Source organism: Ranitomeya variabilis, chromosome 3 (genome assembly GCF_051348905.1).
Source record: "Ranitomeya variabilis isolate aRanVar5 chromosome 3, aRanVar5.hap1, whole genome shotgun sequence".
Lineage (NCBI taxonomy): Eukaryota > Metazoa > Chordata > Amphibia > Anura > Dendrobatidae > Ranitomeya > Ranitomeya variabilis.
In genome coordinates, this window is record NC_135234.1 from 775,222,939 (window position 1) to 775,239,296 (window position 16,358).

General features: G+C 54.2%; 1 protein-coding gene across 1 annotated transcript in view; it reads right to left on the reverse strand.

Moving 5' to 3' along the window:
- INPPL1 (inositol polyphosphate phosphatase like 1) overlaps nucleotides 1–9,065 on the reverse strand; it is a 54,113-nt gene extending 45,048 nt beyond the window's left edge. Inside the window, exon 1 of the mRNA XM_077298866.1 lies at nucleotides 8,749–9,065. Within this exon, the coding sequence (XP_077154981.1) occupies nucleotides 8,749–8,930 (182 nt within the window). The 5' untranslated portion in view covers nucleotides 8,931–9,065. The remainder of the gene's footprint in view (nucleotides 1–8,748) is intronic.
- Nucleotides 9,066–16,358: the final 7,293 nt, after the last annotated feature.

Consider the following 16,358-nt stretch of genomic DNA (forward strand, 5'->3'; position numbering starts at 1 on the left):
ACACAGGATAGGATTAGATACACGGCTCAGCAGTCAGTATCACACAGGAGAGGATTAGATACACGGCTCAGCAGTCAGTATCACACAGGATGGGATTAGATACACAGCTCAGCAGTGAGTATCACACAGGATGGGATTAGATACACAGTTCAGCAGTCAGTATCACACAGGAGAGGATTAGATACACGGCTCAGCAGACAGTATCACACAGGAGAGGATTAGATACACGGCTCAGCAGTCAGTATCACACAGGAGAGGATTAGATACACGGCTCAGCAGTCAGTATCACACAGGATAGGATTAGATACACAGCTCAGCAGTCAGTATCACACAGGAGAGGATTAGATACACAGCTCAGCAGTCAGTATCACACAGGATAGGATTAGATACACGGCTCAGCAGACAGTATCACACAGGATGGGATTAGATACACAGCTCAGCAGACAGTATCACACAGGATAGGATTAGATACACGGCTCAGCAGTCAGTATCACACAGGAGAGGATTAGATACACGGCTCAGCAGTCAGTATCACACAGGAGAGGATTAGATACACGGCTCAGCAGTCAGTATCACACAGGAGAGGATTAGATACACGGCTCAGCAGACAGTATCACACAGGAGAGGATTAGATACACGGCTCAGCAGTCAGTATCACACAGGAGAGGATTAGATACACGGCTCAGCAGTCAGTATCACACAGGAGAGGATTAGATACACGGCTCAGCAGTCAGTATCACACAGGAGAGGATTAGATACACGGCTCAGCAGTCAGTATCACACAGGATAGGATTAGATACACGGCTCAGCAGTCAGTATCACACAGGAGAGGATTAGATACACAGCTCAGCAGTCAGTATCACACAGGATAGGATTAGATACACGGCTCACCAGTCAGTATCACACAGGAGAGGATTAGATACACAGCTCAGCAGTCAGTATCACACAGGATAGGATTAGATACACGGCTCATCAGTCAGTATCACACAGGAGAGGATTAGATACACGGCTCAGCAGACAGTATCACACAGGATAGGATTAGATACACAGCTCAGCAGTCAGTATCACACAGGAGAGGATTAGATACACGGCTCAGCAGTCAGTATCACATAGGATTAGATACACGGCTCAGCAGACAGTATCACACAGGATGGGATTAGATACAGCGCCTTTCCCTGGACTGGATTTGCTCCTGCGGTGACCTCGGCTATATGCAGTATATACACATGTATCCGAGCAGTGGGTACAGGGGCGGATATAGGGGGGCACAGGGCTGCAGCTGTCTCTCCGCATGTCTCGCTGCAGCTGTCTCTCCGCATGTCTCGCTGCAGCTGTCTCTCCGCAGGTCTCGGCGCAGCTGTCTCTCCGCATGTCTCGGCGCAGCTGTCTCTCCGTGGCCAGAGGCTGCACATATCCCGCACATTCCTGCTATGATGAGGCGTGACATGGTGAAGCCTCGGGCTACAGCCTCATCCACCAGGAGCTCCCCAGCAGCCATGGTGGCGCGGCCATGTGCACGGGACGCAATGACAAGCATGATGGCGCCGTTCCCACGTATTATCATCATGTTGCACTAGGGCTGCGGGTGCAGTATAAAAATCGCACCAGTAGGGGATGTCACTGAAGAATTGCTACATGAGAGCTAACAGGACCCCAGCAGAATGCTGAGCGCAGCTCCGGAGGTGACTGGAGTACACCTAGGATGGCGCTATTGACCGGTCTGACAAGTGTTCTGCGCAGCATTTAAAGAGACGGACGCAGGATTCGGCTTCTTCAGGCAGAGCGGGGGTCACCCCTTCCTGCACTATGTGTACGCCCGTGACTCACTGCCCCGAGGGCGACCACTTCTGATTAGTCAGCGAGCTGCTGCGGCCGGTGACGGCTCCTCGGCTTCGCCACATCCTCCTCAGAACCTCGAATACCTCAAGGAAAGGAAGAAAAACCTGAAGGAAGCTCCCAAAACCCAGAATGACAGTGACGTAAGAATACGACAGCACCGAGCACGGGCGGAGAGGTCACTGATCGGAGGGCAAAGTACACTGTGACGAAAACTCAGCTCAGGAAATGACAGAAAGTGAATCAATGCAATCACTGACCCCCGGCCCTCCAGGACGCCGAGAGAGTCAGCTACAGGAAGGTATATACAGCCCTGCTCCAGTATACGGCGAGTACAGGAGGGTATATACGGCCCTGCTCCAGTATACGGGGGGTACAGGAGGGTATATATAGCCCTGCTCCAGTATACGGCGAGTACAGAAGGGTATATACAGCCCTGCTCCAGTATACGGGGGGTACAGGAGGGTATATACGGCCCTGCTCCAGTATACGGGGGGTACAGGAGGGTATATACGGCCCTGCTCCAGTATACGGGGGGTACAGGAGGGTATATATAGCCCTGCTCCAGTATACAGCGAGTAAAGGAGGGTATATACAGCCCTGCTCCAGTATACAGCGAGTACAGGAGGGTATATACAGCCCTGCTCCAGTATACGGGGGGTACAGGAGGGTATATACGGCCCTGCTCCAGTATACGGGGGGTACAGGAGGGTATATACGGCCCTGCTCCAGTATACGGGGGGTACAGGAGGGTATATACAGCCCTGCTCCAGTATACAGCGAGTACAGGAGGGTATATACAGCCCTGCTCCAGTATACAGCGAGTACAGGAGGGTATATACAGCCCTGCTCCAGTATACGGCGAGTACAGGACGGTATATACAGCCCTGCTCCAGTATACGGGGGGTACAGGAGGGTATATACGGCCCAGTTCCAGTATACGGCGAGTACAGGAGGGTATATATAGCCCAGTTCCAGTATACGGCGAGTACAGGAGGGTATAGACAGCCCTGCTCCAGTATACGGCGAGTACAGGAGGGTATATATAGCCCAGTTCCAGTATACAGCGAGTACAGGAGGGTATAAATAGCCCAGTTCCAGTATACAGCGAGTACAGGAGGGTATATATAGCCCAGTTCCAGTATACGGCGAGTACAGGAGGGTTTATATAGCCCAGTTCCAGTATACAGCGAGTACAGGAGGGTATATACGGCCCAGTTCCAGTATACGGCAAGTACAGGAGGGTATATATAGCCCAGTTCCAGTATACAGCGAGTACAGGAGGGTATATACGGCCCAGTTCCAGTATACGGCGAGTACAGGAGGGTAAATTTATCCCAGTTCCAGTATACAGCGAGTACAGGAGGGTATATACAGCCCTGCTCCAGTATACGGGGGGTACAGGAGGGTATATACAGCCCTACTCCAGTATACAGGGGGTACAGGAGGGTATATACAGCCCTGCTCCAGTATACGGGGGGTACAGGAGGGTATATACGGCCCTGCTCCAGTATACGGGGGGTACAGGAGGGTATATACGGCCCAGTTCCAGTATACAGGGGGTACAGGAGGGTATATACAGCCCTGCTCCAGTATACGGCGAGTACAGGAGGGTATATACGGCCCTGCTCCAGTATACGGGGGGGGGGTACAGGAGGGAATATACAGCCCTGCTCCAGTATACGGGGGGTACAGGAGGGAATATACAGCCCAGCTCCGGTATATGGGGGTACAGGAGGGTATATACGGCCCTGCTCCAGTATACGGGGGGTACAGGAGGGTATATACAGCCCAGCTCCAGTATACAGGGGTACAGGAGGGTATATACAGCCCTGCTCCAGTATACGGCGAGTACAGGAGGGTATATACGGCCCAGTTCCAGTATATGGGGGTACAGGAGGGTATATACAGCCCTGCTCCAGTATACGGGGGGGTACAGGAGGGTATATACGGCCCAGTTCCAGTATACGGGGGTACAGGAGTGTATATACAGCCCTGCTCCAGTATACGGGGGGTACAGGAGGGAATATACAGCCCAGCTCCGGTATATGGGGGTACAGGAGGGTATATACAGCCCAGCTCCAGTATACAGGGGTACAGGAGGGTATATACAGCCCTGCTCCAGTATACGGGGGGGTACAGGAGGGTATATATGGCCCAGTTCCAGTATACGGGGGTACAGGAGGGTATATACAGCCCTGCTCCAGTATACGGGGGGTACAGGAGTGTATATATAGCCCAGCTCCAGTATACAGGGGTACAGGAGGGTATATACAGCCCAGCTCCAGTATACGGGGGGTACAGGAGGGTATATATGGCCCAGTTCCAGTATACGGGGGTACAGGAGTGTATATACAGCCCTGCTCCAGTATACGGGGGGGTACAGGAGGGAATATACAGCCCTGCTCCAGTATACGGGGGGTACAGGAGGGTATATACGGCCCAGTTCCAGTATTCGGGGGTACAGGAGGGTATATACAGCCCTGCTCCAGTATACAGGGGGTACAGGAGGGAATATACAGCCCAGCTCCGGTATATGGGCGATACAGGATATATACGGCCCTGCTCCAGTATACGGGGGGTACAGGATATATACGGCCCTGCTCCAGTATACGGGGGGTACAGGATATATACGGCCCTGCTCCAGTATAGGGGGGGGTACATGATATATACGGCCCTGCTCCAGTATACAGGGGGTACAGGAGGATATAAACGGCCCTGCTCCAGTATACGGGGGGTACAGGAGGGTATATACAGCCCTGCTCCAGTATACGGGCGATACAGGATATATACGGCCCTGCTCCAGTATACGGGGGGTACAGGATATATACGGCCCTGCTCCAGTATACGGGGGGTACAGGATATATACGGCCCTGCTCCAGTATACGGGGGGTACAGGATATATACGGCCCTGCTCCAGTATACGGGGGGTACATGATATATACGGCCCTGCTCCAGTATACAGGGGTACAGGAGGGTATATACGGCCCTGCTCCACTATACGGGAGGTACAGGAGATTATATACGGCCCAGCACCAGTATACGGGGGTTACAGGAGGGTACATACAGCCCTAACACAGTATACGGATGTTTATACAGCAGAGCTGATTATTGATGTGTAATAATCTCCGCTGACGTCGTCCCCATTGTTCTGCGAGCGCCGTCACCTCCAACAACTAGAAACCCGACTGTTTCCTTTATATCGGGACGAGAGAACCTGAGGGGAAGCAGCAATGTCCTCACATGAAACAGGAGCCATCCGGGAGGAAGCGGACGCCCGCAGGGGGCGAGGTTACAGGGCTGCGATCCTGTGATCACATGGGACCCCCACATGGGAGAGCAGCATGGAGTAGGGGCAGAGACCCTGACTCCTGCGATGAGTCATTACTGGACCGCTTGCTGCAGTTTTATCAGTAGATCACCCAGTACGAGTCCCCTCAGGAATAAGGAACCTTCCTGGTAGGATAGGAGTAACGTCAGGGCACCCAAGAAACAACAGACCCCCTCTAATGTCGAGATGCATGAAAAAGGCTCCTATGTCCCCCCCGAAACGTCAGGACACCAGAGATGATAAACGCACCCCCCCCCCTTCACCAGTGCCCCTACTCTAAAGCAACAGCCCCAAATACCCCGGCTACAATTGATTAGGCATGACGCCCCCAACACCAAGAAGGGAGAACGTCCCCTGACCACAAGCCGAGACCCCCGCAGTCCCGAGGCTAAGAACGAGCGCTGCCTGTCTCCAGCATGCACTGGCTGATAACAGAGAGCAACAGAGCTGCAAAACAGATGCAGAGAACGAGGAGCCGGGCGGATCTGCAGGCCGTATATACCCTCCTGTACCCCTGTATACTGGAGCAGGGTGGATCTGCAGGCCGTATATACCCTCCTGTACCCCCATATACTGGAGCAGTGTGGATCTGCAGGCCGTATATACCCTCCTGTACCCCCATATACTGGAGCAGTGTGGATCTGCAGGCCATATATACCCTCCTGTACCCCTGTATGCTGGAGCAGGGTGGATCTGCAGGCCATATATACCCTCCTGTACCCCCCGTATACTGGAGCAGGGTGGATCTGCAGGCCATATATATACCCTCCTGTACCCCCCGTATACTGGAGCAGGGTGGATCTGCAGGCCATATATACCCTCCTGTACCCCCCGTATACTGGAGCAGGGTGGATCTGCAGGCCATATATACCCTCCTGTACCCCCCGTATACTGGAGCAGTGCGGATCTGCAGGCCATATATAGCCTCCTGTACCCCCCGTATACTGGAGCAGGGTGGATCTGCAGGCCATATATACCCTCCTGTACCCCCCGTATACTGGAGCAGGGTGGATCTGCAGGCCGTATATACCCCTGTACCCCCCGTATACTGGAGCAGGGTGGATCTGCAGGCAGTATATAGCCTCCTGTACCCCCCGTATACTGGAGCAGTGCGGATCTGCAGGCCATATATACCCTCCTGTACCCCCCGTATACTGGAGCAGGGTGGATCTGCAGGCCATATATACCCTCCTGTACCCCCCGTCTACTGGAGCAGGGTGGATCTGCAGGCCATATATACCCTCCTGTACCCCCCATATACTGGAGCAGGGTGGATCTGCAGGCAGTATATAGCCTCCTGTACCCCCCGTATACTGGAGCAGGGTGGATCTGCAGGCCATATATACCCTCCTGTACCCCCCGTATACTGGAGAAGGGTGGATCTGCAGGCAGTATATAGCCTCCTGTACCCCCCGTATACTGGAGCAGCGCGGATCTGCAGGCCATATATACCCTCCTGTACCCCCCGTATACTGGAGCAGGGTGGATCTGCAGGCCATATATACCCTCCTGTACCCCCGTATACTGGAGCAGGGTGGATCTGCAGGCCATATATACCCTCCTGTACCCCCCGTATACTGGAGCAGCGCGGAGCTGTTATCAAAGCCTGGTCCTGCACAGGATGACTCCGGGGTCACTGAGTCACATGACTGCAGCTGTCAACACGACCAAAATGTCACAACCTCACGTTGTACACAGCTTGTGCTCTCTGGTATCAGCCATCAGACAGGAGAGCCCGGGAACTATCCAAATCATTCATCACTAACAGCACTGAAAAACTCTTAACTCCCCCCGTACATCAGCGGCTGCTCCTGACAACAGGATTTCATGAGACAAAAGTTGTCAGACTACATCACAGATAACATAGGGCAGGGGTCCGCCTTATCCATGAGCCTCACTAGGACTACTGCATAAAAGTGAGCCAGAGGTCAGACGATGCAGAGGGGTCCGACTACCCCCAGAGGCCAGAAAACGGCGAGGGGTCCGACTACCCCAGAGGCCAGAAAACGGCGAGGGGTCCGACTACCCCAGAGGCCAGAAAACGGTGAGGGGTCCGACTACCACCAGAGGCCAGACAACGGTGAGGGGGTCCGACTACCACCAGAGGCCAGACAACGGTGAGGGGGTCCGACTACCACCAGAGGCCAGACAACGGTGAGGGGGTCCGACTACCACCAGAGGCCAGACAACGGTGAGGGGGTCCGACTACCACCAGAGGCCAGACAACGGTGAGGGGGTCCGACTACCACCAGAGGCCAGACAACGGTGAGGGGGTCCGACTACCACCAGAGGCCAGACAACGGTGAGGGGGTCCGACTACCACCAGAGGCCAGACAACGGTGAGGGGGTCCGACTATTCCCAGGGGCCAGACAACGGTGAGGGGGTCCGACTACCACCAGAGGCCAGACAACGGTGAGGGGGTCCAACTACCACCAGAGGCCAGACAACGGCGAGGGGTCCGACTACCTGAAGGATACAAATAAAGAAATAAAGGCCCAGCACATCTAAGCTAGTGTGAACAGGAGAACATTGACAGGGCATTACTGCCTGGAGGATGTGGTGGATGGAGTTTTCCTCAAAGTTCTAAACTTTGTTCTATAAAAAAAATTGTAATTGTTTCCTTTAAGAAACCTGCGCTGTGGCCGGACTGGATCCTTGGTGAACGGACGGGACTCGTGGCTGGGCGGTCTCACTCCTGGGAGAATAAAACAGCGGCAAATGCGGAAAAACAGGTGAATTACAGACAGAACGCCGCACTGCACATAAGGTCAGCGAGGACACGGCGCAGCTGACCGCAAGCCCTCACCGCTGACCGCAGGCCTCACCGCTGACCCCAGGACTCGCCGCTGATCGCAGGCCCTCCCGCTGACCGCAGGCCCTCACCGCTGACCGCAGGCCTCACCGCTGACCCCAGGACTCGCCGCTGATCGCAGGCCCTCGCCTCTGATCGCAGGCCCTCCCGCTGACCGCAGGCCTCACCACTGACCGCAGGCCTCACCACTGACCCCAGGCCCTCGCCGCTGACCGCAGGCCCTCGCCGCTGACCGCAGGCCCTCGCCTCTGACCGCAGGCCCTCGCCTCTGACCGCAGGCCCTCGCCGCTGACCGCAGGCCCTCGCCGCTGACCGCAGGCCCTCGCCGCTGACCGCAGGCCTCGCCGCTGACCACAAGCTCTCACCACAGGCCTCGCCGCTGACCGCAGGCCTCGCCCCACGCGGTGTGATACAGGCAGGAGACATCACGTTCGCCATCATTTCTGCATCCACAACTGATTTGCGCCATTTCCTCTGACTCTCGTGCTACTGTCGTCACCCGCAGCCCCGGCAGATTGTCAGCTCCGGGGTACAAGGCGCCAAGTGACGGAGAGAGGAGAAAGGGGGCAAGCTCCACCCTGAACCCAGTACGGCGGCCACATAGAAAGTCGCGGTCCGTCGTACCCACCACAGATATCCGCCATGACGCAGGGATCGCCATGTTATAGCAGCGCAGTATGGCGGGTGATGACCAGCACCGCCTTCTCCGCCATTCTTCTATGTGTACGTGTGTCGCCCCATGGGAGGCGGGCGGTGACGGGTACTCACAGGACGCAGAGGGCGTACGCCCCGGTGACGCTCTCGCTGTCTCGGACCAGGAAGCTGCCGTCTCTCCCGGCCTTGGCCAACAATTCCTCGGCTGCCGCGCGGCTCAGATCGCGGTGGTACCAGGGCAGCGCCATGTTCCCCGCGGCTCCAGCCGCCAGCACTGCGCCGCAGCTCGATGCCATGTCCAAGAAATTAATCACAAAAAAAGAGGAAAAAAAAAAAAATCAGAAAAGTAAAAAAAAAAATAAAAAATGAAGAAATTAAAGTGTCAACAAGTAAAAAGTCGCAACAAGTTTCCACAAAAAGTTACAAGGGGTCATGTAAAACTCGCGAGGGGCCGCAGCCGGGGGGCCCCGCACAGAGAGGGGGCGACACCCCAGCACCCCAGGAAATCCGCCCGCACCCCCCGAGCCAGCATCACCGTGCGCCCGGAGGAGAGGAGGAGCCGCCTGGAGGCCGCGGTCACTGAGCACCCGGACATCGGGCGGAGAGCGGCCAAACCCCGAGCACCGACACAAACCGCGACATCCCGCGGCCACAAACCGACACTGGCGGCCAGAAAGAGGAACCGCCGGAGACAGAGCAGCCGCCTCCTCCCCGGACACCGGAGAACACAGCGACACCGAGCGGCCTCCTGGAGCAACTACACCGGGGGTATACAGCGACACCTGGAGTCAGCAGAGAGTAGGACTAGACCCGGTGTATGCACGGTACACGGTGACTGCACTGCACACGGCTCACCGCTATACACCGACATCACCCGTATACACCGACATCACCCCTAAACACCGACATCACCCGTATACACCGACATCACCCGTATACAGGCCCAGACTGGCCCACAGGGTAACAGGGGAATCCCCCGGTGGGCCCCTGTGCATATCTGGGCCCCCAACCCCACTATATGGGCATTATTTGGCATAATTAAAATTTATTCGCTCTGTAGATAAAAAAAAGCAGCATCTCATCATTCATTAACCAAACTACCCAGTTTATTAATATATAGAGATATAGGTAAATTTGTGAACGAGGGTAGTATAATATTTGTATGCAGGTGAAAAGTGGGCCCCCACAGTCAGTTACTGGTGGGCCCTTAGCACCCCAGTCCAACACTGCCCGTATACACCGACGTCACCGCTACACACCGACACAACCCATACACACCATCACCCCTAGACACAGATGTCACCTATACACCGACATCACCCATATACACCAACATCACCCCTAGACACAGACGTCACCCCTATACACTGACATAACCCTTATACACCGGTCACCCCTAAACACCAACATCACCCCTATACACTGACGTCACCGCTACACACCATCACCCCTATACACCGACATCACCCATATACACCAACATCACCGCTACACACCATCACCCCTATACACCGACATCACCGCTACATGCCGACGTCACCCCTATACACTGACATAACCCTTATACACCGGTCACCCCTAAACACCAACATCACCCCTATACACTGACGTCACCGCTACATACCATCACCCCTAGACACAGACATCACCCTTATACACAGACGTCACCGCTACACACCGACGTCACCCATATACAGCGGTCACCCCTACACACCGACGTCACATCTATACACCGACATCACCCCTATACACTGACGTCACCGCTACACACCATCACCCCTAGACACAGACATCACCCATATACACCGACTTCACCCCTAAACACAAACGTCCCCCCTATACAGAGACGTCAGATGTCACCCCTACACAACATCACCCCTAGACACAGACGTCACCCCTGTACACTCACATAACCCTTATACACCGGTCACCCCTAAACACCAACATCACCCCTATACACTGACGTCACCGCTACACACCATCACCCCTATACACCGACATCACCCTTATACACAGACGTCACCGCTACACACCGACGTCACCCCCATACACCGACATCACCCATATACAGCGGTCACCCCTACACACCGACGTCACATCTATACACCGACATCACCCCTATACACTGACGTCACCGCTACACACCATCACCCCTAGACACAGACATCACCCCTATACACACCATCACCCCTATACACCGACATCACCCCTATACACTGACGTCACCGCTACACACCATCACCCCTATACACACCATCACCCCTATACACACCATCACCCCTATACACCGACATCACCCCTATACACTGACGTCACCGCTACACACCATCAACCCTAGACACAGACATCACCCTTATACACAGACGTCACCGCTACACACCGACGTCACCCCCATACACCGACATCACCCATATACAGCAGTCACCCCTACACACCGACGTCACATCTATACACCGACATCACCCCTATACACTGACGTCACCGCTACACACCATCACCCCTAGACACAGACATCACCCTTATACACAGACGTCACCGCTACACACCGACGTCACCCCCATACACCGACATCACCCATATACAGCAGTCACCCCTACACACCGACGTCACATCTATACACCGACATCACCCCTATACACTGACGTCACCGCTACACACCATCACCCCTATACACCGACATCACCCTTATACACAGACGTCACCGCTACACACCGACGTCACCCCCATACACCGACATCACCCATATACAGCGGTCACCCCTACACACCGACGTCACATCTATACACCGACATCACCCCTATACACTGACGTCACCGCTACACACCATCACCCCTAGACACCGACATCACCCTTATACACAGACGTCACCGCTACACACCGACGTCACCCCCATACACCGACATCACCCATATACAGCGGTCACCCCTACACACCGACGTCACATCTATACACCGACATCACCCCTATACACTGACGTCACCGCTACACACCATCACCCCTAGACACAGACATAACCCATATACACCGACTTCACCCCTAAACACAAACGTCCCCCCTATACAGAGACGTCAGATGTCACCCCTACACAACATCACCCCTATACACAGACATAATACATTACACAATATTCCTACATAATACTGCAAAGTAAGATTTCACAAGTGGAAGTATTAAGGTTTATTTATAATAATAGTGAATTATCAAAAGAGACTACTAATCACCTCCATCATCAGTATCCAGTGACCGCCCATCAGCAGTGTCTGGTGACCGCCCATCGCCTCCATTATCAGTATCTGGTGATCGCCCGTTGCCGCTATCCTTTCTTCTCGACACTCGTTCACAGGTTATGGAGGATTTCGGCAGGAGGTTGCTCTAAACATGACCTCCTGAAGTCCCCGTCATCCCCAGAGAGTCCTGGCAGAGTGCAATGTGTCCATTGTACACTGTAAGAAACATGTCTCCTGGGACACTTTGGAGAAATGGCCACCACTGGTTCTACACCGACCTGTTAGTGACGTCTTCAGGATCTGTGGCTTCTCTTTCCCCCGACTGCCCAGGTCCCCTCCACCCACACGGTAACTATGGAGGTCTTAACACAGGCCTCAATGGCTTCGAGGCATCACTGTAGTCTTTTACTGGCACCTAGTGAAGCTGACAACCCCATCATAGAAGCTGACAACTGCCTCCCCCAGGTGTCGGTCCACCACCATCACCCACCACAGAGCTGACAACCCCAGCAAATGATACACCTCAGCCATCATATTACCCGACAGCCCACAGAGTACACTCACCGGTCAATGGCCTCCACAGCCAGCAGCCCCGAAGCATGGACCCGCAGTACCAGCGTTCACATCACTCACAGCAGTGATCACCAGAGGAGATGGCCGCTTTGTAGAGTCGCTGCAGAGCTGGGTTTGTGTCAGAACCAAATACAAGAAACCTGAGAAAATGTGGTGTTGGCACGAGACCGTGTGGGGTGACATACACTGAAGCGAGACCTTGCAAGGTAATGTGGCACTGGTGTGAAACTGTGAGGTGAAGCGGTGCTGCATAGAGAATGTGTGAGCTAAAGTGGCACCGATGTGACAACGTGTGAGGTAACGTGGCACCAATGTGACAACGTGTGAGGTAACGTGGCACCGATGTGACAACGTGTGAGGTAATGTGGCACCGATGTGACAACGTGTGAGGTAACGTGGCACCGATGTGACAACGTGTGAGGTAACGTGGCACCGATGTGACAACGTGTGAGGTAACGTGGCACCGATGTGACAACGTGTGAGGTAACGTGGCACCGATGTGACAACGTGTGAGGTAACGTGGCACCGATGTGAGACCGAGTGAGGTAATGTGGTACTGGTGTCAAACTAAGGTGGTGCTGCAAAGAGAATGTGTGAGGTAACGTGGAGCCAATGTCAGACTGTGTGAGGTAAAGTGGCTTCAGTGTGAGACTGTGAGGTAATGTGGAGCCGATGTGACTCCGTGTGAGGTAACAGAGCCGATGTGAGACCGTGTGAGGTAACGTGTCTCCAATGTGAGACCGTGTGAGGCAACGTGGCTCCGATGTGAGACCGTGTGAGGTAATGTGGAGCCAATGTGAGACCATGTGAGGCAATGTGCTCCGATGTGAGACCGTGTGAGGTAAGGTGGCTACAATGTGAGACCGTGTTAGGTAAGGTGGCTACAATGTGAGACCGCGCGGTTACGTGGCTCCGATGTGAGACAGTGTGAGGTATCGCAGCTCCATTATGAGGTTATGTGGCTCCGATGTGAGACAGTGTGAGGTAATGTGGCACTGGTGTCAAACTAAGGTGGTGCTGCATAGAGAATGTGTGAGGTAACGTGGAGCCGATGTGAGACCGTGTGAGGTAATGTGAAGCCACTGTGAGGTAAAGTGGCTTCAATGTGAGACTGTGAGGTAACGTGAGGCCATATGAGGTAATGCAGAGCCAACGTGACACCATGTGAGGTAATGTGGAGCCGATGTGACACCGTGTGAGGTAACGTGGAGCCGATGTGAAACAGTGTGAGGTAACGCTGCTCTGATGTGACACCGTGAGAGGTAACGTGATGCCTATGTGACAGTGTGAGTTAACACAGCTCCGATGTGAGACAGTGTGAGTTGATGTGAGACCATGTGAGGTAACATGGAGCCGATGTGACACTGTGTGAGGTAACACGGCTACAATCTAAGACAATGTGAGGTAACGTGACTCCGATGTGAGACTGTGAGGTAACATGGCTGTGATGTGAGACAGTTGGGTAACGTAGAGCCGATGTGAGACTGTGAGGTAATGTGGAGCCGATGTGAGACTGTGAGGTAACGTGACTCCGATGTGAGACTGTGAGGTAATGTGGAGCCGATGTGAGACTGTGAGGTAACACGGCTACAATCTGAGACAATGTGAGGTAACGTGACTCCGATGTGAGACTGTGAGGTAATGTGGAGCCGATGTGAGACTGTGAGGTAACACGGCTACAATCTGAGACAATGTGAGGTAACGTGACTCCGATGTGAGACTGTGAGGTAACACGGCTACAATCTAAGACAATGTGAGGTAACGTGACTCCGATGTGAGACTGTGAGGTAACATGGCTGCGATGTGAGACAGTTGGGTAACGTAGAGCCGATGTGAGACTGTGAGGTAATGTGGAGCCGATGTGAGACTGTGAGGTAACATGGCTGCGATGTGAGACTGAGGTAACATGGAGCTGAAGTTAGAGTGTGAGGCAATGTGGAGCCGATGTGAGACTGTGTCAGATAACGTGGCTCCCATGTGAGACAGTGTGAGGTAACGTGGTTAGTTACTTGCTCCTTCTCACCTTCTTGTTTCCATCTCTCTCTGCCATTCTTGGCACAATGAAGCTGGAGCTGTCAATCAGAATAGACGATGGGGCAGAGAGCGGAAAACACCTAGGAGAGCAAGAGCGCTGCACTGTGTGACCGCCGTGACATGCAGAGCACTGCGCGGAACTGTGGCCACCACAACATGCGGAGCCCTGAACTGAACTGTGGCCGCCGTGATGCGCACAGCCCTGAACTAAACTGTGGCTGCCGTGATGTGCAGAGCCCTGAACTGAACTGTGGCTGCCGTGATGCGCAGCGCCCTGAACTGTGGCTACCGTGATGCGGGGAGCCCTGAACTGAAGCCTCTGAGATGCGCGGAGCACTGCGCTGAACTGTAGCCACCGAGATGCGCAGAGCCATGAACTGAACTGTGGCCACCACAACATGCGGAGCCCTGAACTGAATTGTGGCCGCCGTGATGCGCACAGCCCTGAACTGAACTGTGGCTGCCGTGATGTGCAGAGCCCTGAACTGTGGCCACCGTGATGCGCGGAGCCCTGAACTGAACTGTGGCTGCCGTGATGCGCAGCGCCCTGAACTGAACTTTGGCTGCCGTGATGCGCAGCGCCCTGAACTGAACTGTAGCCACCGAGATGCGCAGAGCCATAAACTGAACTGTGGCCGCCGTGATGCGCGGAGCCCTGAACTGTGGCCACCGTGATGCGCGGAGCCCTGGACTGAACTGTGGCCACCGAGATGCGCAGAGCCATGAACTGAACTGTGGCCGCCGTGATGCGCGGAGCCCTGAAATGAACTGTGGCCACCGTAATGCGCAGAGCCCTGAACTGAAGCCTCTGTGATGCGCGGAGCACTGCGCTGAACTGTAGTCACTGTGATGCGCAGAGCCCTGAACTGTAGCCATCGTGCTGCGCGGAGCCCTGAAATGAACTGTGTCCACCATGATGCGCGGAGCCCTGAACTAAAGACTCTGTGATGTGCGGAGCCCTGCGCTGAACTGTGGCTGCCGTGAAGCGAGAGCATCGCACCCTTCTCACTTCACCACCACCGCCATAGATGTAGTCATTTTCGGAGCATCACAACTTCAGGATTTACAGATTTGCCGATGATCTTAGGGGTGGACATAACATTGGTGCAATCTCTGCAAGCACACAGGGGCCAAGAGGTCAGGGGGCCACTACTACCTCCACAGCAGGTGCAACTGTGCAATAGGTCTCTTTCACATGTCCTGATAGTTCCAGTACCGGAGAGATCAGTGTCCGTGTGTGCTGTATCAGTACCACATGTACCGTCACAAGGGAAACATGGGTACAGTTAGCGCTGTCCCCGGCGCCGGGTGCTGAAGACCACTCATTATTCTCCCCTGCTCTGCTAGCAATCAGGGGACAAGGTTGAGAGTTATATTCAACTGATAGCAGCAAGACCAGCCGCCGCTATAAATAAACGCAAAAACAGCTTGTATCCCCCTATATTTTGATATCCAGCCAGGCAAAACTGACAGCTGCGGGCTTCAACTGTCAGCGTGAGCAATGCTGGTTATCAAGAAGAGAGGGGTCTACATGCTGTTTTAATTAAAATAAATAATTAAAAAAAAAAATGGCGTGTGGTCCCTCCAAATATTTGACAACCAGCCATGCTAAAGCTCACAGCTGGGGGCTGCTAAGCAGCCATGGATATTGGTTCCCCAGCCTAAAAATAGCAGCCCGCAGCTGCCCAGAAAAGGCACATCTGTTACATGCGCCAATTCTGGGGCTTTGCCGGGCTCTTCCCACTTGCCCTGTAGCGGTGGCAAGTGGGGTTCATATTTGCCGGGTTGATTTCATGTTTGTATTGTCAGGTAACATCAGGTCCACGGATTACTAATGGAGAGGCGTCCATAAGACACTGACAGCTGCGGGTTGCAGCACGCAGCCTTCAG